We start from the raw sequence: 27,171 nt of genomic DNA, 5'->3' as shown, positions 1-27,171 counted from the left end.
ATTAAATATAAATAAAATGTTTATCCTCTGACCTTAATGTAACACAAACATATATTCAAGAGAACTCATATTCAAAATGTGTTATCCTTCAGAGGACAATCCTCTATTGAGCTTTCAGAGATGTTTCTACTTGGCATAGCCCAAAAGAAGAACTTCTCATTCATTGTCTTTCATTGCTCCCTATCCAACCCCAGACAGAGCTTTCCTTCTTCCTTTTACTCTACATCGTTTTCTTCTTCGTCTTCCAGACCAGGGAGCGCTTTATCCGGCAGCAGGCCATAGCTGTTGAGGAAGGCCTCCACATCAGTGGCAAAGAACTCCTCAGTGAGGTGCTGCGTGCAGGCCAGGAAGTTCCCCAGGAGGTCTCCGGCCTTGTACACCAGCAACGTGGGCAACACCTCATCCGAGAACCGCTCAGCAGCGCCAGATGCAACGGCATCAATCCTACAGAATTTGACGGTGGGGTACTCAATGGCCAGGCAGTCGAGGCAGTTGTTGAGCTCCTCGCAGCCTTTGAGCCCGGCCTTGTAGATGTGGACGACCACCACTGTGCTGTAATGCTCCTTCTCTATGACTTGTAAGAAGGCCTCTCCACTGTCCAGGTCATGCACACCTTCAAACTTGGGCCCAAAGCTGAGTTTCTCATGCATCTCCTGCATGCACTGCCTTCTGTATTTCTTTAGACATCCCTCCTCCTCCTCCTTGAGTAGTTCATATTCTTGTACACTCATCTGAAAGAATGACATGACTGCAGAAGTTACAACATACTTTATATAAACTGTGGAATTACATTTTTTTGTGGGGATTATTACAGTGATATTTTGATATTTGGAATTTTGATCTGTTTGTTTGTACCTTGCGGTTGAAGTTTGCTCTGGAGTCGTCTTTTTGTTTGTTTGGGGATGACATTTGTCTCAGCAGTTCCTTTTTTGCGGGAGGCAAATTTTCCTGGTCCATATTTTCCAATTTAAACCTCCTCCAGTCATTGATGACTCCTTTCGGACCTATGGCGAAAGCACACAGTCGTTTTGATTTACGGATTAAAGCTTCATCCTAACCCTCATACAAGTGCACTAATTGCACCAGTGTTGCATAAGAGAAAGAAGATTAGCTTGTTAGTTAAACTGCCAAAGCTTCACAGAGCTGTTCTCTGCGCTGGACTTCCTGTTTACCATTTTGATTCAGATTCTCTGCGATAGAAATGCTGGCAGATTGCAGAGATGCTCATCTGCGGTGTGATATTTGAAAGCAACGCTTCCACTCACCTGTCTGGGTGACAGTGTCTTCCAGGTCAATCATTCTGTCCGACATCTTTTTTCTGCTTTTCTGGGAGAGAAAAAAAATCAGAATCAGACAGAGTTAAGCAAAGTAAACTCATACGATGATACACGATCAGCGCTTTTGGTGTCTGAATATTTACTTTACTTCTTTGACATATCAAAGGCTTCTAACGCTTGTTTGTTGTCATTGTTCTCAATTAGATAAATGGAAAGCTGCAGATTTAAAATCTTTGCACTGTGACATTACTTTCAGGTGAATCCCTGGATACTTAATTAACTTGATGTAATCTAAGAGGATTACTGATCTGCAGCCGATCGTTCCCTTGGTTGCTATGATAGAAAGGATGGGTTGTGCATTTTAATAATAATGCACATCTGTTTGTATTTTGTGTGTGTGTGAGAGAGAGAGAGTGAGAGAGATAGAGAGAGAGATACTTGTAAAAAAGTTGGCTTTTCATTACACGAAGACTCATGACCATATTCAGCACCAAAATAAAGAACCCTTTGTTCTCAGATGATGTAAAAGCATTTTATTGACAAGAAAAAACATCTCAGTATGAAACCGAATGCAAGTGATGTGGTGTTAACGGTAAATAGTATACATTAAAATTAAAGAGGCCTCCAGCAATCTGTCTCAAATGTGTGTGAAACATAAAGGCCAAACAACTTATCTTAGATTGCATCTACTTCAAAACAAAAATCCAGTTTCTACACAAATTTTCTCGCTGACTTCTCCGTTTTCTTCAGTAAATGCGACATTTCAGTGGATTTCTCCTTACCTTCAGTAGCCGCAGCACAGTCCTCCCTTTGTGTCAGTCGCTAACCCTGAACTGATCCGCAGCCGATCACCTCACCAAGTTATCTGTTGCTGGATGGTCTGTGTGTGTGTTTTTGTGCGTGCGTGTGTCTGTGTCTTTTCCAGCCAATGAGCTTGGTCTAATAGAGATTTATAAAAGCAACCCTATAGACCAAACGGAAATAGAGCATAGATCCTAAGAGGATTTCACTACTGGAATTAGAAGCCCCTACTTGATAAGGGCCTGACTATACACAATGAAGAATGAGAGAGGCAGACGGAGAGGGAGAAAAAAAGGGGGATGTTTTGTAAAGATACTAGTCTTTTCTAATCAAGAGCAGTATTCAAGAACTCCTGTTTTCACTAACCGCAGAACAAGACTTAGCCAAACAAGTTATATGAATTCTCACAATAATGTTTCCTGTAAGAGTTCTTCAACGAGCTAGAGCGTCACAGATAAATAATGAAATGAACACATGATGTTGATAAAAAAAAAAAAAAGAAGCTTACTAGCTACAGGCGTGGACTGTCCAGTGAGGATAACATGCAAAACAAGCATCGCATTCCATAAAGAGATCTTCCTTTAACACACATAGAGCACACAGATGATAAGAGTATTATGACTGTATGGCTGTATTCTATTCTGCAACAATGCATCACTGCAGTGCAAATAGGAAGGGTAAATTCTCTCCACGCCCATACAATATTTTCAGACACGACTCATACAGCCGTGTTTGACTTCTGTCCTTCGCCTGTGTGTCATGTGTTCATTGGCTTAAGGGATTACTTGACCTTTTTTTTATTATTCTGGAACACAGAGGTATGCATGCCAGTTGGTGTTCCATTATTCCCAGTCCCTCGACAAGCGTTACATGCTTAAAATGGAACCAACGATTTAAGACCTCCAGTTATATAACTGTCTGTCTTTTCTCTCTCTACATGAACATATGTCAGTTGCATAAATTATTATCACATTGTATTCTGTACTTATACAGCAAATTACTAATGTATTTGCTTAGTCATAAATCGCATTCTGCACTACACAGGTCTACTGGGAGAAGCCTTGTATGTGAGAGCCTCTCTCACATGTACTGTATCTATGGAGTCACAATGTTACATCATCAGGAATCATCGGATCACTCCTCTCGGCTGCGTGATGCCAGATCGGCTCACTTGTGTCTTATCTTAAGCTTGAGGGCAGCACTCCACCTTCCCTGAGCCAAAAAAGACTGCTATGACACTTAGTTGAACAGCCCAGCCATGTTATGAGTTCAAATATTAGACTAATGAGAAATATTAGTTTGAACAGTTTTAATAATAATCCACATGCACTCATTTGCACATCTGTTTATATTTTGCCAGGTATGTAGGAGGAGGAAGAGCGAATAAAAGTTATAATTATTTGTCCCACTGAAGGTTAAACACAGGAAATGATGAATAATTTTGCCAGTTGGACAATTTGCAGGAATTTATTTGAAGTTATAATTTGTTTTGCTATAAATGTCTGCCTTTATTTCATCTGTTGAACATGCATCCCATTTTTGATTCAATGTTAAAATGTTATATTTTTTTCCTGACCTCATTCTAGATCCGATCCAGATGAAATTTGGTGGTGAGACACAGGTCCTCTGTTTTACTCTCATATCTATCATCCGAGTCTCGCCCATGTGTTACACTGTAGGTGAGTCCTTTTTTGTCACATTGTCTGCCGATGACTCAGTCACATGTGCATACCTCTGATGAGGTGATGGTGATGGGAACTGCTAAATAAGGCAATGGCTTCACCCAAGAGTTTATTAATCATTATCTTAGTAATGCAAGGATGAAGAAGGCAGAGGTGAAATACCGTCATGCCATTTGTATCAGACACTCTCCATGTTGGGACAGGTATCAGTATCATTCGTTTTTTTTTTTTTTCAAACCATTACAGGATATGTATTCAGATCATTTGGATAAATGCAGTTGTATTATATTTACTGAGTAATCATCAGAACAAAGAATGTTGCTTGAACCGCAGGAGGAAATGACCTTTTGCCATGTCTATTTATTTTGGCATTAACACCGCCCTCTTAACACCGACCTTTTAACAATCAGTTTATTCCACCTACGCCTTTTTTACAGTCAATGATTGACATTTTTCATGAGAGAAAGAAAAGCAGAGAAGGTTCTGTAATTTTCGTGCTGCCGGGACATGACCCATAATGTGGTTTTCCTCTGACATTCTCACCTTCATGAACGGGAACTGAGAGTTTTCCAATATCATGACAGCAGTAGATATTGCTGGGTTATGCGAGACGCTCTGAAAATCCATCCTTGCTTTACTCGAGGGCCGGAGCCGACACATTTCCGCTGCGCTGACTCATGAATTTTCACTTCCAGTTTGACGAGGCAGATGAAAAAAGTTTGGGTTTTCCTTTTTAAAATCTAAACAAAAACCATGAGACAAAGTAAAGATCAAATCAACGGACAGTCTGAATACACAACCTTTTTCTCCATATTTGTCTCTCTGTTTATGGCTTTTGGCTTTTCTTGTTAAATAGATTTAATACATTACTAATATCATCTAGTGCTGCCCCATTCTGTGTTCTCGTCTTTCCAGCAGGGTGAGAGGGAATAGAAAATCTGGAATTTTATTTAGCAGATGAAAACCAACGGGGCACCTCTTTGAAATTCCTGGATCCATGCCTTGATCTGGATCCACCTTCAAACTCAAATCATCTTTGTTCCATTCAAAGGGCCCTTAATGCACTCTTAGGAACGCACACCCTTCAATAAAGCACATGGACAAGTTATAACAGAACACAACTTGTGGACCAGCCCTTTAACGTACCGATGAACAGGATGAACCTAAATATGCTTTGATATTGAACTTTTTACTGCCTTTACTTAGAGTTAAGGACAGTGGATGCCAAGAGCATAGAGCGAAGGGTAACTCTGGAACAAACAGAACTTGGATAGATGGAGATCTGGCCTAACATGCATCAGCTAAAACAACAGAGGTCAGGAAAAAGCATGAGAGAGCCATGTGGTTTCTGTCATCTCTATGTGTGTGTGTGTGTGTGTGTGCGTGCGCGCGCTTTGATGTCTGCATGTGGACACTGGAAATGCATGAACCCTTCTGGAGAAAGTTAGAAAATAACCTCTATTTCTCCAGTGACTCATTATGGGTTAAAGGCTTTCTTTCCCAACTGCTTTGTGACGTGGCAGAAATGTCCTGAGCATAATGTCAAGAAATTTGTCTATTTTGTGAACCTAAGCTTTTTGCTTTTCACTCAAGAGAGATTACAAGAGATTATTAAATGCTATTGTTTCATATAATTGAGGCTTGCTTTATGAAGGTGTTTCTTCGAGTCTACGTGTGTTTGGGGTGATTGTGCAACTCCTCAGTCTGCCCAGTAGTAGAAAGGCAGGGAATGACGAGGCTGCAGCCACCCACCTCCTCTATTGCTGCTACTACCGCAACCCATTCATAAATATTAGTCATCCTGCAGCAATGTTAGTGTTTCTGTTTGCAGCCCAGGGGCCCTCCTCGTTTGTTTATGGTTCCAATGGAGAAAAAGTGTTGATGCTCCCACTAGGAGGCGCTGCAGGAACACAGCGATTAGGCTCATTCAGAAACCTGCAGAATGTCTGTAAGAGTCCATAGAATATAAATATATATTCTAATCCTATCTGAATCTTATCTCAGTACAGTGATCAGTTAATTTTGCAACATGCAATACAAATATTTAAGTGAATCCAATCAAAAGCATTCAAGGAAGCTGTAATGTTATAGAGTAGTATAGTAACAAATACCGGGTACATGTAAAATATAAGAACAACATGTGACACTGGACCAGAACAGACTTTATCTTTTAATCATCATGGTTTACAAATGAAAACTTGAAATACTGCAGCAACAAAACAAATCAGCAAATCAGATGTGGACAATAGCTGATCATAAATAGTATTTAATTTCTTGTCACTTTTAAATGTTTAACAGCGAGCTACTAATGATTCTAGGCGTTGTTTCATGACATAGTCTCAACAGAAACCAGATGCCGTTTTGCAGGTATCTTTTTCCTTCCACCTCCCACTAGTCTCTTCTCGTTTGTCTCGATTCCACGTTCCTTCCTCCTCCTCCAGCTGACACCATTAGGCAAAATGTTTTGTGCATGCACCCTCCAGTCTACAATGACTCATCTGCAAAAAAAAAAAAAAAAAAATGCAAGCAACTGGACTTCCTCAATGTATTCTGAAGAATTATATCATTGGTCCGACTACAGGAAAGTTCCTGAGAAATAACTTGGATTAACAGTTGGATGATTAAACTGCATTTCTTTTTGGTCTGATTGGCTGATTTTCAGTTTTTATAGTTTTCTGCAAACACTCCATTTACTATTTGAGTATTTGCTATTCGGTGTTGTTCCTTTTTATGAAACAATTTACCGGTGAGATTTTGTATGATCTATTTCAATAGAAACCATTAAGCTAAGGAGTTTGTCCCCAAATACAGACAAAAGAAGCACGGCCACACGGAGACAGACAACCATTCACGCACACACTCACACACTATGGACAATTTGGGGTAGCTAATTGACTTACATTGCATGTTTTTGGAGGTGGGAGGAAACCGGAGAAAACACACGAGGACACGGGCAGAACATACTAACTCTGCACAGATAGGATTCGAACCCGTACCTTCTTGCTGTGAGGCGACAGCGCTGACCACGCCGCCACCGTGCCGCCCATGCTGAATTATATTGATGGATTTTAGAATAAAATCAAACGACATTTCTGGATTTTTCTTACATTTATCTGTCACTACTTACACTAACAGCAACGTGAGGCCTCTGCGTGGGAGCCCACAGATTACATCTTTGTGGGCTCCCCTTTGACACCTCCGATGGATAAGAGGATTGAGATAATAGACGGAGGACCGGATGACATCATTGCGGTAGGAGGATTTAAATACTTCCGCCACAACATCACGCAACGTGGGAGAAGTCTGGCTTTGCACAAATGACATGCTTTTGCTCAGAGAGCTCATGAGATCATCATGAGATGTTGTGACAACAAAATACAACATGTCATGGAAACTTTTTGATTCCATCGTTTCGATAGAGTCATCTGTTACACATTCTAACAATTCACATTCTTGTGGTTATTCCTTTCAGATTAAATTCAAATCTCCACAATTTTGAGTCCTGTGAATATTTTTACATACCATACATAAAAAAGTGACAAACAGCATTCATGTAATCAAAGAAATCTGCTGTCTGACAATCCTTGTGAAAAATAACTACTAAAATAGAGATGTATAAACAGAGCATTATATTAAGTGATGGGTGGTTGAAGGATTTCCTCGGAACTGCTTTGTTGCTATCTCAAGTAGCAAAATGAATTAACCAGGGACAAATACTCATAAGCTTTATCTTCTTCAGATGAGAAATATAATCTGTAAATGGAAAAGAACATTGGCCTGATGACAGAGGGCTTCATTGAGTATTCAAAGAATGACTCAACAACCGCTGGAACCTACAATCATGGCTCAACTTTTATTCAAAACATATTCAGCAGGAGACATCAAGGTTTTTACGCTGATTCTCGATGCAAATTAAGCATCACTCTCCTGAATGCAATCCCAGTCAGGCCACCAGTTGACCTGCCAAATACTTCATCCCTGTGGAGTCTCATTTCCCAGTACAAGCGCAACATTTCCCTTACAGTAGGTGGCCTGGAAGAAATGAAATGAGAAACTGAGGGATTCAGTTTCAGGAGTGCATCTACTCACTTGGTACAACTCAGAATCACATGACTTGTTATGAGTTGGAATATTGTTACCCTGAAGCTTGCATTTTGATGTAATTTGCGACTTTGCAATGGATGTTTAGGCTCCTCATCTGCTTCTGTGTGTTTAAGGAGCAGCTTGCCGATTTCTTTAAAAACCAAATGAGAGATACAGAAAGTTAGCAGAAGGGCTTAGCAAACAGATCACATACGCAAAGGTGTGTCGAGTTATTATGAGTGTTAAAAAGACACTCTTAGTAACATGGGAACGCTTTCAAGATGCACTGATCAAATGACTGACATTATGCGTCATAACAGATATGAGGAAGAGAGTGATCAAGAGTGCGACAATAGGCAATCATCTAAGCTTGTGGAAGGCCAGTTACCTGTAATTATCGAGATGACAAAGTGTGTTTTCTGACAACAAGAGATAATAATAAATCACCTCCCGATTGAATGCTGGTGAATGAACATTCATTTCCTTGTTGGACGCGGTAGGTTTAGAGGTAATTTTCACCTGATGTTGCCACTAACATTTCTATTGGCTGATCAAAAGCAAGCGGTTGTTAACAAGACGAACAAACAAAGGTGAAGGTGACTCACGGGGCCGTCCCACTTGCACAATGATTCTTTGTGCGTGATCTTTTGCCCCGCTGCGATACGGGGCAAAATATTTAAGGACTTCTCCTCCTGCCAGTTTCAGATCTTTGATGAGCTGTTTGTCATTTCTCAGAGGTGACTGGTCACAGCTCTATTACCAGAAATGCACTCAGACAGAAACACAAATCTTACTGTGTTTTATTTTTAAAGAATAGGAATCTAACCCAACAAACACTTCCCCTTGACAGTTAAGTGTCAACAGGTGAGTAAAGTCATCACCATCCTTTCGAAAGAATGGCATCACTTATAATGACTTATAATGGCAACGGCCACAATAGCAAAACAATTCAAGACATTTAGCGTCAGACTCTATTATACGTCAGGATGCCATCATAAAAAAAGCCTCCATCCGCGTGTGGGCGGGTACAGGCTGGTCACCCCGGTGATGATGCTAGGTTGGCTGTAATTATAATTTTTTCTATCTATCTGATTTTCAGAATCTTGTCTTTGAGCCTTCTCAGTGGCTCAGCACCGTTGATTGTCCTGCGGAAGCTGCGGACGGCAGCTCTTCTTGCCCGTCGTGGTTCCTGCCATCTGTGATTCATCACGTAACTCTCCATGACCTCTCCATGACCTCTGCGCCGGTTCCGGTTCCAGAGAGGTCCAGAGGGAGAGCACACACTGAAGTCTCTTGAACTTGCCAATGGCCTGCTTATGCTCATTACACCCGCACAAAGCCCAATTTGCTCTGCTGCTCGACGTCATAGATCAGGACGTGAGCATCCCGAGTGGCGACGGACGATTGGATCGCAATACTTAACCCCGGCGTGGTTATCTTGGCGTGGCTTTGTGCTAAAAACTTAAAGACGAGAGCACGAATGTGACCTCCGTATCCGCCGTGATGCCATTGTCTGCATTTAGAGGGGATGAAGCTTGACTCAACTCTGTGTGCCGCCGCCAGTCACGGCAAAGGTCCCTCCACCATGTTTACTTTGGAATAGCAACAGAGAAAATCACTGAGGCCTGGTTTCCAGTCGGGGTTTGGACTGAGCGCTAATCTTCGCACCTCATATACAGTAAAACTGTGTTTTCAGTCTTTTCCCAGCAATGCTTACACATCTAATGGAAAGTGCCATGGACGTGCACAATACCGCAGACACTTACGTGGCCATTTCCTCCCTGATGTTTGTGCATGTTAACGCAACTAAAGCTAAAACCAGAACTGAAGCAGAAAAAGACGGATTACAAGGAGCCTGATTGTGGTTGCAGGGAATGTACCGTAACATTATTATTCATAGTACGCTTGAATATGAGCTCGTGACAGACGTGTCATGAACACAAGAAAGAGGGAAGGCCTCAGTGAGAAATTCCCGATCTGTCCTGTTTTTCAACTGATTTATCAGTTACCCAGATCGTGCCATGTCGCCTCTCGGCTGGAGAAACCGCCCCGAGGTAGACGAGTCGCTACACGTTTCACCTGACTCGATGAAACCTTTTGTAAAGACGAAGAGCACAAATGAAGACTCAACTGGACTTTTCTTGGATGTCTTGGACCAAACTTGAACAAGTCCAGTCGATTCGTCATTTTTATTCTTTCTGATTTACCTCCACCTGGATGACTGAGAACTTAAACAGCCTTTTGTAAAGTAAGCATGGAAAAAAAACGACTTCAGTCTACAAAATAATTTATCGCTCTCACTTCTAGCTGTGTTTGTGATAGTTTTATGGCATAAACGAAAAAACAATACAAAAACCTTCATCCAATGCAAAACAGATAAAGAACAGACCAATATCCTGAGTTCTTTGATTGGGCACGTTTCCTGAAATGATACTCGGAAGACACACTTCCAGCATGACTCAGCAATCCCTCATCGGGTGCTCGCTTGCCTTTCCCATGCTCTATGCTCTATGTTTTGTTGAAATAAGTTTTGTCATTTCAGTCAGGAAATTTTGCCAACACATTGATTTGTTCTGTCCTGGTCCATGCTGCATACGTCTGCCATCTTTTCAGGAAATCTTTCTATACATATGTAATTTATATAAACATTTTCATGGAAACCTTGCAACCATGAATTCACCCAATTAACATAACCACTTTGACAAAGGTAACAAATTCTGAACCTTCTTTTCGCCACCAGCAGCAGAGGCAGAAGATTTTCTTTTTTTTTGTCTTATCTTTCAAACAGGAAGATTTAGGTCAGCATTGAAAACTCAGTGTCCTCGAATGCTCCGATACTCCGTGGAGTAACAGACGTTTCTAATGTGTTAACCTGGTCTGGTTAACCTGTTCAACTGCATTGTTGAAAGCAACTATATTTTTCAGTTACGCGACTCCAGAAGGGAAATACTGACACGTTCCAAGTCCGCCTGACGCGTGACATTTTTATTAGGCGGCAAATGCAGATTGTTATTTTACAGTGTTAATCCCCGTTTTCATTTACAAAGACATTGTAAAATTAATCACGACACACCCGACCTGTGGCAGGCCATTAATCAAAACCAGGTCAAAGGCCTTTAAGACAACCTCTAAGCCAATCAAAACACATTTCAGCATATCTTACACAGTTAAAAAAAAAAAGATAATGTCTGAATTGTGCTCCATTTTCTGGAATAGTTGGCATTGAGAACAAAAAAAATAAAAATCTAAACGACAGTACAGCTTTTAGAGCTATTAATGCCCCGTCAAGTTACAAATGCAACACATAGAATTAAGAGGTAACACGACAGCAAAACATTACTGAAAAGGAATGCTCTTTATTGCATGTTCAATGAGATCAAGAGAGTCAACGTCATTAGATTCCACATGAAAATCAGTGCTGGCTCTAAATTGTCATAAAATTCAATGAACATAAAGTTACATTATTAAACTGTATCTTCAAGTATTACGCTGCAGTGATGGAGGTCTTTACTGTAACAATAACTTAAAATACAATTCAACTTTCAATAAATAAACACAACCACAGATTTTGAGTGACACAAAAAAATATATTAACAATTTGTTGCATCATGTTTTAATATAAATATAGAACAATAAATAAACAATAAATAAATAAATACAATATTTATTATAAAGCCTATTAAAGTTAGAGACAATGACCGTAAAAGTTAAATTAGAGCTCGGCAGTCCTGTCTTTTAAAACGACTGTGGGGTTGATGTCACTGCTCCGTGATTGAGCCGAGCTCGAGTTGATTATCGTGGACCCCGTGTCTTTAACGTTGGACACGTAAAAGGAAGCGACGGGACATGGGCCTCGAACGTTATTGCAGACGAGCCTCTGCAGGGAAGCGGTGTTGACGATGCCGAAGCCCACGGCGCCGCCGAACGTGCTGGGCTTCCAGTATTCCGGGGAGCAGATGGGGTTTCCCATTAAGCCCTTGAGGGAGAACGGGGCACCCATTTCCACCATGGTCTCCCCAAAGATGGAGTTGGGCCTGGGCTTCTCCACCAACAGGCCCGGGTAGAGCTCCACGGCATCGATGTCTCCGTACATCTCCTCGAGCACTGCGGCCATTTCTTCCTCTCCTGAAACACAAGAGTTTAATAGTTTTAGTCAGTGTCTCACTGCAAAGGTTGTCGCTCGGATAAATACGACACCCCCCCCCCCCATGCATCACAGTTAGTTTTTATTTAACATTAGATCTCTTTTCTTATGAGTTTCTAATAGTCTCTCCTGAAGCAGGAGGCCCCTCTCGTCTGTTTACGTCTCACGCTCTTGTGCTGACAATCTGCTTATACTACCTTAAGATGAAATGAACATCTGGTTCTCACAAATGAATTCCTGACCTCCAAAGCTGCCAGTGACGAAAGCTGGACTTTTATTTTAGTTTTTTTTTACAGTAATTATTAATAAGTATGATATAAGTGTTCATTCATAGTGCGAGGAAGTGATTCTCAGGCTCACTCTAATACCCTGCATGTGAGCATTTTCACCTCCAACAATGAGGACTTACAAATCTGACTTTGTCTCACCTGTCATGTCTTCAAACGAGGTGTAGGGCTTCAGGGAAAATCGTTTCCGGTAGGCGTTCAGAGACTGGTAGCGCATTTGTCTGCTGTTTTCAATGGACTTTATGGCCACATACATGATGGGTCCTGGGACATTTCGTCCACCGGCAACCTAAGAAAAATAAATGGAGGGTCAGCTAACCGGCTTTAGATGGTCATTGGTGTTTTCCCAATCTAAATATCGCTGCTACAGCTTAAACAGCTCCTACCCGTCCAGCAATCTGTTTGGAAAAGGACTCCACGAGGTTGTTGATGCCATGTTCAGTCACGACGGAGGTGTTGAAGACAAACTGTTTATAGCTGTATTCTTCCTCCTTGATGTGGAAAGTGTCGGGCATCAGTGGGTGCCAGTGGTACAGGGTGTTGAACTCGGATGCAATGCGGTTCTGGTACTGGAAGCGCTGGCTGAACAGCAGCTCCGGGTCAAACTTCAGCTTGAAATTGTAGCCGCTGAGGTGCTGGACGTAGTCCTCAATCACAATCTTGATGGTCTCTCCTACAGAAGACATGATTAAATATTTTAATATGACTCATGTGCTTTCAGCAGACAGACAGGAGACTTTTAACACCAGGCAGCAATAAAAAAATATAAGTTGTAAAATAATACATGTCATTTTAGTTATTTCTAACTAACTTTGGGAGGAAATCCACATCAGACACAAATCCTCATTCTCACTATAAACATTAACGCCTCCAGGATGTTTCCTCTTTCACACATATTTCAATAAATCCTGTTTCACAGTGAATCCTCCAAAAGAAAAAGAAAAACTCCAGCTTCCTTATTTCATAACTCCCATAGCAACTCACCAATCAGAATGAGCCGTGCCGTTTGGAAGAGCCTTTCATCGTCCCAGTCGGGATGCACTTCCTTCAACACGTCGCACACCCGGTTGTGTTCCCGCAGCCAGATGGTGGCGTACATCATCAGACCGGGGACGAGGCCGAAGGCCTCGTGGCCCACAGCGAAGCGGTGAGAGTCAGGAACGTGAGGAGGGTAGTGCATGTCGACACCCACTTCCTTTACTGTTGGGGGGTAGGCCTCTCCATCCACAATCTGCAGAGTTACACAAGAGCGGAAACAACTCTTAGACACGTGCGCTGTGAAGCATTTGGCTAAAGTGAAGCACAGCTGGCTCATCCCATACCTGATATTTAAGCTTGCCATCCTCCAAGAGTCTGAGCTTGTGTTGCCTCTCCAGGTTATCCCCATAAATGTGGTTGAGATCCACCTGAAAGCAAAAAAAAATGACATCATTAAATCATGTTGTACTTTTAATAAATGAGTCAGTAAATTAGCCTCTTCATCAGTGTTTGCTTAAGATTAAAATCTGTTGGTTTTACCCCGTGGTTTTTAGCCAAAGTAAAAGCTGGTCCTCTCTTCATATCAGATTTGAAGAACTGGTGGGTAAAATGCTGTGCGAAGAAGGCAAACATGAGGCTGGTGCCCTGTGGGTCCGGAATAAACTGTCTCCTCAGCAGAAGTTTTTCAGCCAGTAGTTTAACATCAGGCAGCTCTTTTTTACCTGGAAAAACGTAAGAACATTTATGTCAATTTTACAGGACAATAATCCCAAAACAATCCAGTTAAACCAGGATAAAATACTTGACTGACGTGAGTATTTGCTTTTTCTCATATGACCAGCGACAACTGACATTTACTTTCATTGTAAATTCCTGACGCTGGTTGAATTCTGGGGAAAAAGTGCATTCCTTTTTTTTCCCCCCAGTCCTGACATGATGGTGCAAATATTGAAGTAAATATTCCCCTTGCACAATTCTTTGCTAATTCAGGGGGGGGAAGTCTGATTTCAGCGTGTGCAATTATTGTGATGCAATGAGGGCAAACCACTCTTACTCAGAATTCAAGAATCTGAGAAAACTGGTTTTCCAAAGGCAGAGGAAGCACACTCACCACTGACTCCCATGGGGGTTGGGCAATCCTCTGCCACGGGGGGGAGGACGCGTGTGTAGTACGAAAGATTGGAATAGGCCTCCCAATTTTTGTAACCATAATCGGCATTGAAGGTAGGCGGACTCTCGATCATGTTGGATCGCGCTATAGAGAGGGGGAAGATAAGCACAGGCATTCAGGCTCTTCTCTACACGAATGTTCAATGTGTTAGGGCAAATCTCATTTTTGCCTTCAGGGGCAACTTACATGTTAACACATATCTCATAATGGCATCCCTCAGAAACGAGATGCTGTTGATAATGTTCCAGAAGCCCTTGAAGTGGGTGAGAATGTAGTGCACGGTGTTAGGCGAGGGCTTCAGTGAGATCTTGATCCTGGTCAGGAACTCGGCTGTAAAAAGCACAAGAAGAAAACGATCATTTGCCATCACACCCAATAAGTCCTCATTTTAGATTCACCCCCCCCGGCCTGCCTTTCATGCTTACGGGTTGTGCAGTTTGGCCCAGAGTATCCTGTACGCGTGCAGTCGCACTCGTAATTCTGTCCTCCAAGCGCGGTGCAGACGCCCCTGTTCTCACATGGCTCTGCGCAGCATGGGTTACCTGTAACAGGTAATGATGAGTGGGTGATGAGGATTCTGTGTTCAAACTATCATTAACTCATCTGGAAAAACTCGATATGATGTCAATAATCTTATTTCATTACTATAATTCTTTTCAAGTTTTAAAAACACAAACATCAAGCTGTTATAGTTTCTTCTTTTATCTCTACTCACCTTCGCAGACATGTAAGCCCAGGGCCAAGAGGAAAACGGCCAACGCAGATTTATACATGTTCCAACAAACTTGTTAGGATCTTCTTCTACTCCTGTCCTCTCAGAGCTGGAATCAGCCTCAGCCTTGAGAGCGCGAATGTCCTAAACTGTTGGCGGGCGCACCTTTATAAACACGCAGAGTGGGTGACGTCACCACAGTTCCGTGCGGAGTTTCATGAATGATCCAGAGCGGAGTAAACCGTGAGCGCAGTAACCGGTTAGTGCTTTTTCTGTGGTTGCCACACTGGATTTCCTATTTGTAAATTTTCAACTGAATTATTTCAAATAAATAAATAAAAAAAACTGAAAGGTTGCAATTTTCACATTAAAGGATTAATTACCCTCATGAAAAAGGCAACTTTATGACAGTATTACACACAATTTAATGTAACTTATAGAATTTAATTTCTTTGACAGCATTATAGACTTAGACTTACTTTATTGATAATAATATCCCCTTAGTGTCCTGTAGACCGAACTGCCTCAAAAGGAAGAGTATTGTCACGTAGACTGAGGCGCTAAACAACATTTAATGTATTCGATCTATGTACTTAAAGTAAATTACCCACTTTTGGGGGTTTTTCAAAGATAAATACATCTAATTATAAAATGTCGGGACAAGCTGCACGACCCCAACAGGCATGGCTTTCTGTTTCTTGAGTACAGAAATGATTTTCTATAATTAACTCCTAATGAAAGAGAAAGAACCCAAATACCAAAGCCAAAGGCGTCTTTCTAATTCATGTTTGGCCTGAAACATATGAAAGAATATTAAGATAAATACATATTTGGTTCGTATACTTGGTCTACAACAGTTAAATTTCCCCCCTGATTTAATGTTTGATTCACAAAAATTGCTGTTCTGTAAATTCCGCCAGTCTTTACGCGCCCTCCTGTGGACGCGGTTGCGCACAGGCGCGCATTTGGAGCGGTGGTGGAGAGGAGCAGTCAAACTACCGCTTCGTCAGCTGACAAAGACCCCGAGCCTTGCTCCATTACCTTCTTCCCACCTGCGTGTTGTCTAAATTCACATTTTAAACATTACGTATTGGTGGTCCGTGTTTGCCCAACTTCGTCTGGCGCCTCGACGGCCCGTTTTTGCGCATATCTTCTTCCAACTGTCGAGAAGCACCTCCTCCTGCTCCAGACTGTGAGGTGGTGGAACGATAAACTAAACTCGGCCAAGATGACTTCTTTTTCCAGGATGTGCGACCTGATTGCGCTCGCTCCCCTGCTGAGGTACGTTTCGGCTTTTCTTTTATTTCAAAGGTTTTGTTTTGTGTTATCTCGCAAACAGGTTTGTAGATGAACTCGGGGAAAGATCGCAGTGTCGGTATGTCTTAGTTCACTTTTTACGCAACTTGGAGAGCAACAAAACTGAAAACGCGCAGTTGCCAAAACGTACCCAAAGCTGCGTTAGCGCAGTCGGTAACATTCTGCTTCATGGCTATTTATAGTCAGACTAACCTGTTTCATGTCGCTGCCACTATGAAGCCTGATCCACGTCGGAGTCGTCTCATTATTGTCCTTTTGCGCCTCTTTTGGGGGATCGCGCAGCCATTCGCGGCACGTACGCAGCGGTATCATGACGCGCACTTAAAAATCGTGTTTATTATTTTCTTTTTGCTGCAGCTGTTTCGCATCATGGCTCGTATGATCCGCGTCTCACTCGCATGCGTGCGTCCGTGCATGAAAACGTCTGGGATAGGCTGGCACACGCATGCAGGAGTGAGCGGCCTGCAGGCCAGCTTATGGGAACGAGGGCAGCGTGAACTGGCACCACTGGTGCAAGCTACGTGACCAGTGCTGTGGACGCGCAGACTCTACGTGCGTGATCTCAGGCGCTTCAGGGGTGATACGCTCCGGATAGGATATGTTATCATCAGAGTGATCAGACACATGCAAACACACACACTGCAGGAAAAAAGTGTTTTATATATATATGTGTGTGTGTTTGCAAATTGGAAACCCTGCAGTAAAATGACACTCCAGCATTGTGGGTCAGGATGCGTTTAATGTTGTGTAATTGTGTAAGTGTTGTCTGATTTTGAAGACCGGACTCTGCAGTAATAATAAACCTTTCGGTCTCGTGTTTCAGGCTCTAAATGCTCCAGGCTACGATTGGCATGTCCTCCTGAGTTAAAGTTCACATCTCGACCAAGGCTTTCCTGAGAATCACTCGTCTGATGAGGCACAATGGCTTCAAATATAATTGTGAGTACTGGTGCCACTTTCATTGAAAGAATTGCAGACATTTGTTGTTTTTTTAATGTCGGTGTCCTTTCTGTCGTATCCTCCCTCTGTCAGCGTTGCAGAAAAGAACATTTCCAGGCTTTTGCATGTATTTTATATTGTCTTGTGATTTCTTTACCAGACCATATCATCAGTAATGCCTAATGCCTAATTTTTTAACTCTGGCAAATCTGACAGACACAATTTAATTCAGGAGGTGAATGACGTCATGATAATTGCTGGTGACAGCGGGGGGCATCTGATAAACTTAAGTCTTTATTCTTCAGGGAGATTTTGTGATTGAATGGCGGCTGCCTGACTAACTTCAAGATAAGAGTGAATGTCAGAATGGCATGACAGATAAACTCAAGGTTTTGCAGAGAGATATTCTCCCAGAATGAAGTTTGGTTAGAAATAATCACTTCAAAGTAAAGTCATTTTCTTCATTGTACATTTCAGCCCCAACATTAAAAACTCTATTGATACCTGATCCATTCATCAAGTTTACCCTGCAATGAAATGTCAAAAGAAAGTCATTATTTATGGATGTGATTTGTCTGTTATCGCTGTTAGCATGTGGAATTATCTAACTTGGAAGAAATGCCGTGTTACAGGTGGAACAGCAGTTTTCTCACAAATTCACAGTGACGGTCGTTCGAGCGGAGAATGTCACCAAGGGCGCACTGGGTGACCTCTGTGAGTCCCAGGACCCCATTTCGTTGTCTTGTTTCCGTTGAACCAATATCAAAGTAGGTCAACTCCATCAATCTGTCGTTTTCGCTTTTCAGTGGACACCCCAGATCCATACGTGGAGCTGTTCATTCCGACGGCCCCGGAGAGCAGAAAGAGGACAAAGCACATAGACAACAACATTAACCCAAAATGGGAGGAGACCTTTAACTTCATATTGGACCCTAATCTTCACAATGTTCTGGAGGTTAGATGGCCTTTTGCATTTGCATCACACGCTTAGCTGCCACTAAATCCTTTTGCATTTCTTGCTTTGATGACTAGTTGTTTCAATGATAGTAAACGGATACCAGAAAAACTCATGTCCAGCTCTTAGCTGCATACGACCATTTAACTGAAGGCGTTTATTCCACCTAGATAACCTTAATGGATGCAAATTACGTGATGGATGAAACACTTGGGGGTTCATCCTATGACATCACCAAGCTGCATGTCGGCCAGACAAAGACGGAGTCTTTTATCTTCGGCAAGGTATGAAGATCAACCCCAGCCGGGATTCCTTAAAGATCTAATTAAGATCACAGACTAGCCCCAAAACATACATACAACATATATTCTTTATTATTCTTTATCCTGACAGGCAACCAAGGTACACTTAAGGATGCTGCTGGAGATATGGTATGCATGTGTGAATAATAATACTATGTTACAATGCATTAGAATTCCAATGGAAAGTGGGGGTTTGGAATATCAACGCGAGTTACCTTGACATCATTTTGTTTTATTGTCATCCCTTTCTGCAGTACCAAACTGGACCTGAGGTTCAGCGTGGCCCTCTGTGACAAAGAAAAGCAGTTCAGACAGACCCGCAGAGAAAGAGTGATGCTGGGCATCAAGAAGTTGTTAGACATGGAGAAGCCTCGTTTCCTCCCGAGTTCTCCGGAGGAGGTAGGAACAGTCAGGGCTGCAAATCAGAAACGTGGTGGGCGGGCCTTTTCAAGAAAAACTTAAATAAAAAAAAAGCTGAAGCTGCTGCTAATAAATCTGGTGATAGCTAAATGTATTGACCCACTATATTATTAAACTTCACTTCACTTCGTGTAATACCGGAATGCTTTTTCCTGTGTCTGTTATGACCTTACAGGAAAACCTTTCAATTATTTATTCTTTAGTCAAAATTTGTTTCCCCCAGATTTTTTCAAAAGTAAAAAAAGAAAAAAACAAAAAAAAAACAAATAAGTTAATAATGGCGATAAGTTAATAATAATAATAAGTAACGTCTGCATGCTCATTTAAGCAGTCAGCTCTCTTCATATTCACAATCCGTCCATATTCATACCTGAACTGAGTACATTCAGAATACGATGCAAGTGCTGCACAAAATACAGCATATATGCATACATCATATAATCTGACACACTATATTCAATTTGTCCTGTACTGTTCTCAGTTTACTGAATAACAATAGTTTGACATTTTACGCTGTGGGAATCTAACCCCACGGTGAGCCTCACAGAAAACTCCAACCTCTACTCCTTTGCTTGGAGCTAAGCCCAGCGGCTTCCTGCTGTGGTTTTGACTGTATGCCCTTGGAGCTGGCTGTAATCTACCAGCTCTGCTCATGTCTTCAACGGGTGTCGGAAACTGCAGAGGAATAAGATAAGAAAGCCACTCCCTTCCATTACAGTGCACAATTCCTTAAGTCTATATTTGGCTCGACTAAATATTTCAGAATTTTCAGGAGAGTCCAAGCAATAAGAATGGCATGCAGCGAGGGAAGCAATATTGCCCAATGGGAATTACGAAAAAGTTGAAAATCCAAGGGTAAACAAGTGTTTCTAAGATGTTATGCAACTGTTATAACAACCGCACAGGCGGCACAGGAGGGAAGTGACTCAACCTGAGACAATGCGATAAAGTGAATGAGGGAGTTAAACTAACGTGTAGCAAAGTAATCATGCATTAAGCACGTTCCCCTTCACGTTATGAATGTCTCCTTTTTTCAGGTGCCAGTCATTGCCGTAGCGGGGTCAGGGGGAGGTTTCCGGGCAATGGTCGGATTCTCCGGTGTGATGAAAGCCCTGTTTGAGTCCGGGGTCCTGGATTGTGCCACATATGTCGCTGGTCTCTCTGGATCCACATGGTCAGTTTTTATTTCTCGTCTTCCCCCGGGCGCTTTCTAATTGTTTTTGTTTTTATTGCTCCATTTCTTCTTGGATTTCTTTCGTTCTGACTCCGCCTCGGAGTTGCTTCCTCCCTTCTGCCGTCATCACGCAAGCATCGCTGCCTTATTTCTGTCTCCACCTTCACGTTTAGGGAACACCACATTTTTCACTGACTGTAAAGGGGATTATTGATATTTTTGATGTGCGCATTGATTGATTACACGCAACACTTTTCTTTTTACCTCAATAGGTACATGTCCACTCTGTACTCCGACCCAGACTTTCCCAATAAGGGTCCGAAGGACATCAACAGTGAGCTGATGCACAGAGTCAGCAGTAACCCTCTAAGACTGTTGCTGCCCCAACACATCACCAACTACATCCAGGCACTCTGGAGCAAAAAGGCCACGGGGCAGCCTGTTACTTTTACGGATATCTTTGGTATGCTAATAGGAGAGACCCTCCTTCCTGCGGTAAGAGCTGCCTGACAGCTTTTTAATGTTTCATTCCCCTACATTTTTATTTCTACTTTGTTTCATTCAAAGATTTAAAGACCGTTCTCTCCAACAGAGGATGGACATCAAGCTAAGTAGCATCCAGGAGAAAATAGAACAGTCCCAGAGTCCTCTTCCTCTTTTTACATGTCTGCACGTCAAGCCGGATGTTTCGGAGCTCATGTTTGCAGGTAAAAATCTTTCTTTGAGTGTTTATGTAATGAATAAATAGAGATGTCAGATCAGAGGAAAATAACTAAGCTGCACTGTTTTTGTTGTTTCATTATGATATTGCTCTGCCACAACAAAGAGGATGTGATACAGGGTTGCTTGCCGTCTATACATGATGCTCTAATCACCGCAAATGTCCTTCAGGGAAATTAGTCCTGTGGAAACTCTGTTTGTACTTTCTTATGAAGTACTTCATCCTCTCCACTGTTTACCTCCATGTAACCAAAGCTTGCTAAAACCTGATTGGTCACTTCTTGCACTACAAATCATAGCAGGAAATATCATGAAGTTCTCAGTTTCCTCCAGATTGTGTATTTCTCTGCAGATATCTCTTAATTAATAGTTAATTACACCCTTCTTCCTTGCAGACATTAAAGTATGTTTGTAGACCCATTTTTTATTTTATTTTTTGTTAAGACATGGAAGTTGATTATGTAACTTCCCATCCAAATGAGGGCAAAATAATGCATTTCAAACCCTGTTTGGGTTTCTCAGAAGCAGTGGAATATCTTGTGTCGTAACAACAGTCATAACAACGCTACAATTCCTTATTGACAAAATCACACTTTAACAAGTAGCCTTTACAATTGTGATGGCTGTCATAATAAAAAGAGACCGGACTACAAGCATGCTGTCTGCGACTTCTCGTGATGTCAGGGCTGAGGTCGTGCTCACTCCTGATCTAGGAGTGAGCACCTGATTGTCCTCTCAATTGTTTTGTCCCTAATGACTAAACTCTAACAAATGACATCCAGTCAGAAGTAACTCGAGTGCAAAGTTATTTAAAGTGTGACAAAATAGACCTGTTCTCTGGTTTCTTTTGTGGAATTAACATGGAAGTTTTTTGTTTGTTTTTTACCTGCAGACTGGGTGGAGTTTAGCCCCTATGAAATTGGGATGGCAAAGTACGGAACCTTCATGACCCCCGACTTGTTCGGAAGCAAATTCTTCATGGGAACTGCCATCAAGAGATACGAGGAAAACCCTCTTCATTTTCTGATGGGTGAGCGAGGCGCTTTCACCCAACGCTGGTGGAGACAGCGGTGGGATGGTTTCATATGAGGACTAATGCGTTATTGTTATTCTCCCACTGCGCCAGGTGTGTGGGGCAGCGCCTTTTCCATTTTGTTCAACAGAGTGTTGGGACTCAAAGACACGCCTGGTGGCAGCACCATGGAGGAGGAGTTAGGTAATGTTTCCCTGCGTCTCCTTCTACATGAGTTTCTTTGATTGATTGATGGAAGCAGCTTGTTGTTATCAATTGCTTATCATTAAGCAATTTGTTGCGAAACCGTAGATGCTACAAAAAAAAAATTCCAGCTCATAAATGTGCCTACATATGTAATGTTCCGATACGCATTTTATGGCTTTCTCTTGCTAACAAACGCTCTTATGTTGGCTTAAAATAAGGACCCAAGATGCAAGACAGTGATCAAACCTAAAAGGATCTTAACAGATTTAAAATGTGCCACATGGCTGCGATGTTATTTACACTGTGGGAACATATCGGCTTTCGTCCATCAGCGTTGCAGCTCTGTGGGTGTTTTTGTTTTTCGGATGACCCTTGAACATTCAAACATAATCTGTCAATGCATCCGTTGTATAAAGGTGCTCAGAACATGCCCGCCCCCGGTTTAAGAATGCGTTGTGCTTCATCAGGCGTATTCCACGTCCCTCTGAGTTTATTTTTATAGTGATGAACAATGTACTGTGAATTTGATAATGTCACTTGACTTGAAACCTAAGGTCAGGTAAACATTTGATATGAGGTATGAATAAGATTACCAGTGCTTATTTTGAAGTTGTAATCTGACGAATGAAGGGGTTCTTGTGTCTTACAGAGCAGATCAAACCAAAACACATTGTCGGGGAAGACAGTATGGATAACGACGAGGAGCCGCCTAAAGGTGAGACGTTGGAAGACGCTGATATCAGGGACACACAGATGATGGCCTCAGATTTTTGCTGTTTGTAAAAACAAATTCCAATCTTGCAATGATAAGAAAGTGGAAATGTGACTCTGCATCGACCACAGCGACCTCAAAAACTTAGTCAATGCTTCCCAAAATGCCATCAAAGTTTCCTCAACAGTATTACAACAAAAATAATATTTCAGAGTATCAGTTACTTAGAAACAAAAAGAATGAGACACTTTTCTCTGTTTCTAATTGTACGTTCACGTGTGCACAGAGAGCCAGGAGGCAGAAGAAGAGTTCCAGCGCACTGCTCAGGCCAGCTGGGTTAAGCGAATGTTCACGTCGCTCTTCAGCGATTCGGCCTTGTTCAACACGAGGGAGGGCCGGGCTGGGAAGGTACGCCTGGACGTGAAAGCGCTTCATATCAGATCCGTTTCTCCTTTTAGTAAAATTCTTACCAGCTCACCTGTTCTTTTCTCCGCCCGTGACTCATCGCACGTTGTCACCAGGTTCACAATTTCATGTTGGGCCTGAACCTGAACACCAACATGCCATTCTCTCCAGGAAACGACGCCACGTGTCACGTCCATACACCCGAGGAGGAGGTGGATGCCGTCACAGGTCAGCTCGTCTGCCTGTCTATCATGTGCAGCTTTACTGCACAGCTCTACCCCCCATTTCTTAAAATGGCACTATAATTAATTTAGCTTCATGGCCCTTTCACTTTGGTTTCGGCTGCACCTTGACGGAAACATCTGGCCCCTCGCCCCTAAACGCTGCATCAGGATCACAAGTTGTGTTGCGTGTTTTGACAGTCTGGTATTTGGCGCTGCAAACAGCTGTCTGCTGCTGTTGGAAATAGTTCCGATGAGATCAGTAAGGAAAGCAAAACAGCAACGCTATGGTTTGCTGAACTGTAACAAGGAGCTAGAATATGCCAAACTGAGAGGAAGTGTGGAAGCTATTTTAACCCATAGTTGACACAAATAAAATGTGATTGATTTTTTTGGGGGGACGGGACATGTAAAGCAAAAATCTGCTTTGAGACAAATATATATGTATATCATTTATTCAATTTAGTATGATTTTCTCAGACCCAGATGAGTTTGATCGTATTTATGAGCCTCTGGACGTGAAGAGTAAGAAGATCCATGTGGTGGACAGTGGTCTGACCTACAACCTCCCCTATCCTCTCATCCTGCGGCCGCAACGTGGGGTCAACCTCATCATTTCCTTTGACTTTTCTGCACGACCCAGCGACTCCAGCCCTCCGTTCAAGGTCAGAGCCGTCAAATGATCTCTGCAGGCAGGCAGGCGACCGCGAAAGCATTTGTCTGATTTGTAAAAAAAACTTTAAAAAAAAATGTGAAACAGGAGCTCCTGTTGGCCGAAAAGTGGGCTCGGATGAACAAGCTTCCGTTCCCCAAGATCGACCCGAAGGTGTTCGACCGCGAGGGCTTGAAGGAATGTTACGTCTTCAAGCCAAAAAAAGGGGAAAAGAACTGCCCGACCATCATCCACTTTGTCCTGGTGAACATCAATTTCAGGAAATTCAAGGCGCCCGGTACGTGCACGCTTATTTGCCGTTTCCACGTCATGTGTGTGTGTGTGAGGAGGAAAATATGCCATGACTCCTTGTATTTTTATAATGATGGTGCTTTGCTGGGACATGAGGAATCTCTTCCTCGAAATTACACTCTGGGATTCAACCATGTTCAGTCAGCAGCAGAAAGTTTTTCTCATTTGACGGACCCTGGCGGTTTTGTGGAGGAACCGGTGAGTCTATCTTAGGTTTGTGTGTGTGTGTGTGTGTATGTGTGAGTGTGTGGGTGTGTGCGTGTGGATGTAAACCATGGCGTCATCAGTGTTTTATTAGCCGCTCACTTGAATGATGGTTTCTGAAGGAGCCAGGGAATCTCTTGCTCCAGTGGGAGAGCTCCCTGTGTAAACAGGCCATATATCATGAGCCACACCAACACACACACACACCCACACAAACACACACAAACACACACAAACACACAATAACACCACGTCTCCGCTGCCGCCTCTTTGCATTCAGTAGATCTTCGGCCCACATACTTCCGCAGTGTGTTTATCAATGTTATACTGTATACGCTTTTAAGACTCAAATACAACTATCAGAAGGAAACGCCATAAATGGACTGATTCACCCCAAAAAAGTAATTATGAGATCAAACGTTTATGGGCAAGGCAGGCAGACGTTTGCATTACCGTCAAGAAAATATTCTTTTTTTTTTGTTCTTTTCTGAACTTCTACATAATTTATGTCATTAGTTTTTATAGAATGCCTTTTTTTTCCTGTCTATGAAGAAACATTTCATTAATGATGATCATGTTAGATCCCCCCCCCCCACACACACACACTTCTGCCTCTTTTTCTCTCGTCTCTCCATCATCTGAATTAGTCAACATTTTAAAAGCCTGTCCTCCTGTCTGCATGCTTATCTGGGTTTTAAACATTAGACGTAGCTCACGCCGTTGATGCAGGCCCTTTCCTCGAACCGTCAACAGGTGGGAGTTTTCTGACAGCGTAAATATGCAGAGTGACTAAAACGCTCACCTGGAAGATTTGAGTTTGGTGTTGCTAGATTGTTTTATTATTATTATTTACTATCTTCCTCCCATATTTATCACAAAGCAAACAGGACAGGGAATGGCAGAAATGTATTATTCAGCTGATTCTGTCTGAACTGACCTCCAGGCGTCCCGAGAGAGACCGAACAGGAAAGGGATTTGGCTGATTTCGACATCTTCGATGACCCAGAGACACCATTCTCCACCTTCAACTTCCAGTACTCCAACGAGGCCTTCACCAGACTCCACGACCTGATGGAGTTCAACACGCTAAACAACCTGGAGGTCAGTTCCGCCTACAAGGTCTCACTGGCAGCGGACAAATTGGCACAGAAAATCAAACCGCATATGTTGCGGTGGACTGATCTTTGTTCATTCCCTCCATTTTGTACATTGTCACGATGAAAATATTAGGCCATTGTGCAACATCACATTGTTTCAAATCCCAAAGGCTTGACTAAGACAGGATGGTACAGGTTTTGACTCATTTTCAGTAGGTGTGCCACTGACTTTCCCTCACCTTATCTGAGCCACATCTGATTCACTATGTTTAATTTCACAAGGCCAACTCAATCAAATCTCTTTTTTTTAATGAATATATGGGAAATAAGCCCTGCAAATAATACTGCAAAAAGTATATTTAAAAGAAATGAGTGCATCCTGATCTTTATCAAGTGTTGTGGGCAATCCTGGAAAAAAGAGCCATCAGTATTTTCCTCATGATGACAGGACTTGTACATAAATCAGTTATAGTTTTAGAGGCTGTCTTTCCATCAGCCTCATTATATCCATCAGCCACCACCACCAGTTTCTTGCCTTCCATATGTGATTTAAATGTGATTTGACGGCGCACTGCAGCAGTTTTATCATTTCATTTAACAGTCCGGCCCTCACCTCTGAGTTTAGAGCCAAGGGTTATCAAGGCCAGCTCAATCAGATCGTCTTTTACTGTAGATACAAAACCAGTCTGTTGGGATGACTGAACTTGGGTTCAGGTCATCCCAAGTTCATAGCTTCTGTCCATCATGAAATATCTACAGCACTGGCGTATGATATCGCAATCACAAAGGAAGCTTAAAACCTCTTCGTGCAACAAAGGACATTTGTTACAACAGCGTCAGGTTTGGATTTTCATCCTGCGTCCGTCCCTTGTAGGTGATCAAAGAAGCCATCAAGGACTGCATCGCGTCCCGGAAGGAAAGCTTGTCTGGCTACCGTCCCTTCTCCCTCAGCGAGATCCCGAGGAAGAGGCGTCTCAAGAGAGATTTTCACGGAAAACCCTTGACTCACTTGGGAAAAGATCAAAAGTAACTTAATCGAGACATTTTCTTTCTTTCTTTTCTCTTGTTTTTGGTAGATCTTGTTTTAAAGTAAGCCATTTTCTTTTTTTTTTGGAAAATGCTTCACACATTGATCTCGTTTCTGAATATCTAACTAACTTCGACCAATGCTTTTGATTTCGTAAAGGACCTGAGACTTTACCGGTTAAAGTGTAATCATTGCTTTCGTGAGCGGCAACGCGAGAATCCTTTATGAATGAACGAAGCTGCTGGTAAACCCCGTTGGTGTTTATTGACCACAGCCGATACAGACTGAGCATTCAGAATCAGCACTGCATTGTGGGTGGATTGTCACATCCCAAACAACAGGAGCGTGTTTGTGTGCCTC

At 42.3% G+C, this 27,171-nt stretch overlaps 2 protein-coding genes across 2 annotated transcripts; one reads left to right on the top strand and one right to left on the bottom strand.

The window, feature by feature from the left end:
* Window positions 1–215: 215 nt before the first annotated feature.
* Window positions 216–15,198, bottom strand: ptgs2b (prostaglandin-endoperoxide synthase 2b). The gene is made up of 14 exons (XM_068743655.1): window positions 15,139–15,198; window positions 14,849–14,965; window positions 14,610–14,753; window positions 14,364–14,507; window positions 13,793–13,974; window positions 13,597–13,680; window positions 13,259–13,505; window positions 12,661–12,947; window positions 12,416–12,563; window positions 11,661–11,968; window positions 8,978–8,988; window positions 1,266–1,318; window positions 856–1,004; window positions 216–731 (listed from the first exon to the last, which is right to left on the bottom strand). The coding sequence occupies exons 1-14, from the start codon at window positions 15,194–15,196 to the stop codon at window positions 216–218; spliced, it is 2,448 nt and encodes an 815-aa protein (XP_068599756.1). The 5' UTR covers window positions 15,197–15,198.
* A 2,175-nt stretch (window positions 15,199–17,373) lies between these two features.
* pla2g4ab (phospholipase A2, group IVAb (cytosolic, calcium-dependent)) lies at window positions 17,374–26,907 on the top strand. Its single transcript, XM_068743656.1, has 18 exons — window positions 17,374–17,391; window positions 18,024–18,105; window positions 18,198–18,346; window positions 18,517–18,630; window positions 18,740–18,777; window positions 18,903–19,047; window positions 20,106–20,242; window positions 20,515–20,737; window positions 20,835–20,949; window positions 21,855–21,992; window positions 22,089–22,178; window positions 22,831–22,896; window positions 23,180–23,301; window positions 23,415–23,526; window positions 24,000–24,184; window positions 24,280–24,469; window positions 25,631–25,788; window positions 26,659–26,907. The coding sequence occupies exons 1-18, from the start codon at window positions 17,374–17,376 to the stop codon at window positions 26,812–26,814; spliced, it is 2,238 nt and encodes a 745-aa protein (XP_068599757.1). The 3' UTR covers window positions 26,815–26,907.
* Window positions 26,908–27,171: the final 264 nt, after the last annotated feature.

Source organism: Brachionichthys hirsutus, chromosome 9 (assembly GCF_040956055.1).
Source record: "Brachionichthys hirsutus isolate HB-005 chromosome 9, CSIRO-AGI_Bhir_v1, whole genome shotgun sequence".
Lineage (NCBI taxonomy): Eukaryota > Metazoa > Chordata > Actinopteri > Lophiiformes > Brachionichthyidae > Brachionichthys > Brachionichthys hirsutus.
Note: the sequence above shows the minus strand (reverse complement) of the source record. Positions and strands in the feature narration are given on the sequence as shown.